General features: G+C 39.7%; 1 protein-coding gene across 1 annotated transcript in view; it reads left to right on the forward strand.

Annotated features, from left to right (window-relative positions):
• Positions 1-2,821, forward strand: part of LOC134438242 (low choriolytic enzyme-like) — a 5,573-nt gene extending 2,752 nt beyond the window's left edge. Inside the window, exons 6-8 of the mRNA XM_063187752.1 lie at positions 1,667-1,748; positions 1,908-2,035; positions 2,468-2,821. Coding sequence (XP_063043822.1) covers positions 1,667-1,748; positions 1,908-2,035; positions 2,468-2,469 — 212 coding nt within the window. The 3' untranslated portion in view covers positions 2,470-2,821. The remainder of the gene's footprint in view (positions 1-1,666; positions 1,749-1,907; positions 2,036-2,467) is intronic.
• Positions 2,822-5,000: the final 2,179 nt, after the last annotated feature.

The raw sequence follows: 5,000 nt of genomic DNA on the forward strand, positions 1-5,000 counted from the left end.
CAAAATATGAAGGATTACACAAAAACTTTTTTTTCACTCATTGCTAGTGACTGGCTTAAGACATTTATTAGCAATCTTCTGTGTTCACTCTTTCAAAAGCATGTTCACAACCCAAACTACCCAAATGACCCTGTTCAAAAGTTTACATACCCTAGTTTCTGATGCTGAATATGGCCCGGTTTAACATCAAGGACCGCTCTAAATTGTTTGTGGTAGTTGTGGATAAGGCTTTTAATGTTCTCAGATGACAAAACAGCACATTTTTCCTGGCAGAATGGTTGTTTCCTATAATATTTTTGGGTGTCTTGCTGGAACCCCACATTTGAGGTTTCCCCTGAATGGCTCAATGATGTTGAGATCAGGAGAGTGAGACGGACGCTCAAAAAGTAATTTTATTCATTCTGAAGCTAATGATGGGTTGATTTGGCTTTCTGTGCTGAAATATTGTCATGTTGGCATGTCCAAACAATGGACCATGTGCAGTTTCAAGGCTGATGTGTGTCAAGTTTCCTCCAGTATTTTTCATAGGGCAATGTATTCATCATTCTGCGAGTATGGACCAAAAGTATAGTGCATTTGTAACTAAAATGTCCCCATGACATCAGTGGTCCATGACCATGTTTCACAGAAGGGATGGTGTAACTTTCATCATAGGCTCCGTTGACTGTTCTCCAAATGGTACTGTTAATAGTGGCTGAAAAAAGTTCCATATTGATCTCATTTTTCCAAATGACTGTCACAGGCATTCTGATGCTTCTCACCATGCTATTTGGTGTATCATATGCAAAATAACATGTTTGCATTTTTGTAGTAATGGCTTTCTCCTGGCAACCCCCAACAGCCCATCTTTCCTCAAGTGCCTCTTTGCTGTACAGTTTAAAACATTTTTTCATGTTGTCCTATATTTCACCTGAAGTTATTTTTTGGTTGTCCTATGCCTCCTGAACAATTTCCCTTGCAATGATCATTGCAATGCAATGATTCCCTTGCCCAATGGCTTGATTTCAACCAAACCCCCTCATGTTGCATTTCTGAATTGAAATTCCAGCAGTGCCAACATGACAATATTTCGATACAGAAAGCCAAGTCAACCCGTCATTAGCTTCAGAAAGAATAAAATGAAGGTTTTTGAGCGACCATCTCACTCTCCTGATCTCAACATCATTGAGAAACACAGGGGAAACATCAAATGTGAGGTTCCAGCAAGACACCCGACAATATTATAGGAAACAACCATTCTGCCAGGAAGAATGTGCTGTTTTGTCATCTGAGAACATTAAGAGCCTTATCCACAACTACCACAAACAATTTAGAGCGGTCCTTGATGTTAAACAGGGCCATATTCAGCATCAGAAACAAGGGTATGTAAACTTTTGAACAGGGTCATTTGGGTAGTTTGGCTTGTGATCATGCTTTTGAAAGAGTAAACACAGAAGATTGCTGATAAATGTCTTACGCCAGTCACTAGCAATGTGTGAAAAAAAAGTTTTTGTGTAATCCTTCATATTTTGTGAGAAATCGCAGAGAAAGCGTATATTCTGCTGGGGTATGTAAACATATGAGCACCACTGTACGTATAACCAAGGAATACACATCCATTTTAGATTAAACGTGGTATGTGTGAATGGAGCCAGGTCATACTGAACTGTTTTTTTTAAATCTACAGACAAGAAGCACAACTTTAACAAGATCGCCACTCTGAACCAGGGAACAGCCTACGATTACAACTCAGTTATGCAGTACTCCAGGTCAGTCACACACACACACACACACACACGCACAAACGTTGTCTGAGAGCATCGAACAGTGTTGCGGACCTATATTTTCCTTTCAGTGATCTTTTGTTTGGTCCAGCACCTGTGCTACGGATGTGTGTGCATTATTTGACTTTTCTATGTTTCTTCCAGGTACGCCTTCTCAAAGAACAACCAGGCCACCATGGTGCCCATTCCCAATGCCAACGTGGACATCGGTAAGGCCTCTGAGATGAGCAAGAATGATATCGACAGGCTCAACAGACTCTACAAGTGTGCATGTGAGTATGCAGTTCAGTTCCTTGTTCTTGATGTGAGGGTTTTGGCCAACATGTCATGAAGTGACTTGTCATTGTGACACAAATGTTTAAATCAAAGTTTTGACTTTGGCTAGTAGAGTATGTACTTTGTGTAGTTTATTTTCTACGAATGTTATAGTTCGCATATAGTATATCTACCACCACCACTACTAATTTAAGTGTTCAATATGACTTGGAAGATAACACTTTTATACATGGGTGTTGTCCATGCCTGCCTTTTTGAATCAACAGTCAGAGGCATCTCTTTCTGCTGAACTTATTGTACTTTGGGCAGATCAATAAATGCATTTGCATTAAAAAAAAAAACTCTCATTTTGAGAGAATGTGATTAGTTACTCTCTTCAAAAAGGAGCTGTATGATTGAACATTAATCCTGATTTTTTTTTTCATTAGAAAGGAATGGCAAGCTGCAATATCTCCTGATTGGTGCACCATAAGGCCTTCCATTGGACAACACCACGAGGCCTTTCATTGGACAACACACCATGAGCCCTTCCTTCCATTGGACAACACACCATGAGCCCTTCCTTCCATTGGACAACACCACAAGGCCTTTCACTCGACAACACCATGAGCCCTTCCTTCCATTGGACAACACCATGAGGCCTTTCACTCGACAACACCATGAGCCCTTCCATTGCACTTCTGCTCCCGATGTGCCACAGTCAGGCTGTGGACTGTGCCGTTGCTTCATTAATAAAGCTATGCAACTCTACAACAATATGAAACCCCCTGTCATAAATAAAGCTATCCAACTGAAACGGAATAACTGGTCATATGTAAATAAAGCTATCCAACTGGCATGAAAATACAAAATAACTTTTCATCAAAGGAAAAACGTGTTAGACATATGAAGCAAAATATCACTCTAAACGACACACACACTTACACACACAAATAAGGCACTACATGTAATGCATTGCCTATGTGGATAAGCATTGCCGCACACATCAGTCATGTTAAGAGTTATGGTAAGCCCTATTTGGACAGGACTGGTTTTGTTTATGGACATGATGGGGTGGTATGATTTTATCTCAGAACATTGATAATAGAAATGGCAGGACTGGTTTAAAATATCTCAGTAAATGGATGCAAGTTTGAGGGGTAACTCTTCATGCCTCATAGTGGCAGTCTTGTCAACACATGTGCCATCTCCACAATATTATTGATGTCTGAGCTTATTATTACGAATCCATGGATGCATTTGGTCCAGTTTTATGGGGCGACAAAATGGACATAAAGGAAAGTAATCACTGTGCACCTTCAGTTTTAGTTCTTGGAATGGGTGTGTGTTTGTCCAAATACGAATCGAAAGTTATGACATCAGAAATTACATTCCTGAATTGAAAAGTTATGAACACAAATTTCTCAGATGCAAGAAAGTGGTCAAAAATATGTCATGATCCGGATCCAGGATATTTTGAAAAGATACTTTACCATTGCGGGATAGGGGAAATTTTTGACATTCCAGTTTCTAACAAGGCAGAAAGACTTGTAAAAATAGGGTGTAACATACTGTAGTCAAATATTCTATCAAATAGCTTCCTTGGCAGAGCTCGGCACTCTCTGAGTGCATTTCTAGTTTGTATTTCATTTCATGTAAATTTATTTAATTTCCTTTAGTTTTTTATGAAGCACATTGAACTGCATCTGTATTTGAAATGTGCAATACAAATCAAATGGCCTTGCCTCATATGGAAATGGGGCAGCATATAGCTGTTATCTCCCACAGTTACCAGGAACCCCCAGGATCTAGCGTTCTAATGTTGGTCATTCTACTACCCAGAATGTTTCCCTTTGGAAAGTCTCCACCAATATGCAGCTGCATAGGTGTGGGTTCCTGTCAGTTTCCACCAATGAGAAGCTGTGTAGGTACGGGTCCCTAACCGTTTCCACCAACCTGACCAGCTGGACTGCCCTGCACTGTGCTGTACCCTGCAGGGCCATGTTCAAGTCAAGATCAAGTCAAGTTGGTTTTATTGTCAATGTCTTTACATGCACTGGTCATACAAAGAATTGAAATTACGTTGGTGTAGACCAGCAGCCTCTCACACAGCCACCTTTCTACAGTGGTTCTACAGGCTTAGTCCTGTGTCAATATTTAAAAAGAACCAATGGGCTGCCCCATCTAAAGGACCAATGGGCTGACTGATATAAAAGATGGGCCGGTCTCTGAGGGGGAAAAACAAAGCAAACAAAACAAGAACAGCATCAGGCTGTCGTTCGACCGGGAAAATGCCTTGTCTGCCAGATCACCAGTCCAGTCGTGGTGCTGTTTCTAATACACTAGCCATGTTACCCTTTCATGCCTTATCCTAGTTTTTATGCTTCTATTTATTCAACTGGAGCACACTGCATTCTTTATTAAAAGGTGCCAAACATAAACAAAAACTGTGCAAAATAAAAGGACAATGTCTGCACACTTCAATCATCAGTTACTGAGACCTGAGAAAGGTCAGCAGACCTAAAGCTTGGCTGATTAAAAAGAACACAAAGAGGATTGTGCAGGCATTTTTCTTTCTATATTTCTATTATTTCATTCTCCTTCTTATACAGAAAACAACCACATGAAAGGATGGCATCACCTCGGTCACTGTTTTTAAAGTTAAAAAAATACATATACAGTATATGTTGTCAGCCTCTTGTAACCTACATATGAACTGTCATATTTTATGAACAACTTTATTTTATTTATTTTATATTGGTAAATGTAACAACAACTGCTCCCGTGTTGCTTTTTATTTTTTTTATTTTTTTATTGAGCTAGTCGCTCTTCATCAGACTCATTGGTACAGACTCATTACTTCATTGGTTAATGTGCAAAAAGTAAATTAACTAATTGTAAAAGAGTGGGGTATATTGAATCGAAGGTCAAAAATCGTGATCAAATTGTGAGTTGCTGCTCACCTCCTGGCAGTCTATGCAT

The sequence above is a fragment of the Engraulis encrasicolus genome, chromosome 22 (assembly GCF_034702125.1).
Source record: "Engraulis encrasicolus isolate BLACKSEA-1 chromosome 22, IST_EnEncr_1.0, whole genome shotgun sequence".
Lineage (NCBI taxonomy): Eukaryota > Metazoa > Chordata > Actinopteri > Clupeiformes > Engraulidae > Engraulis > Engraulis encrasicolus.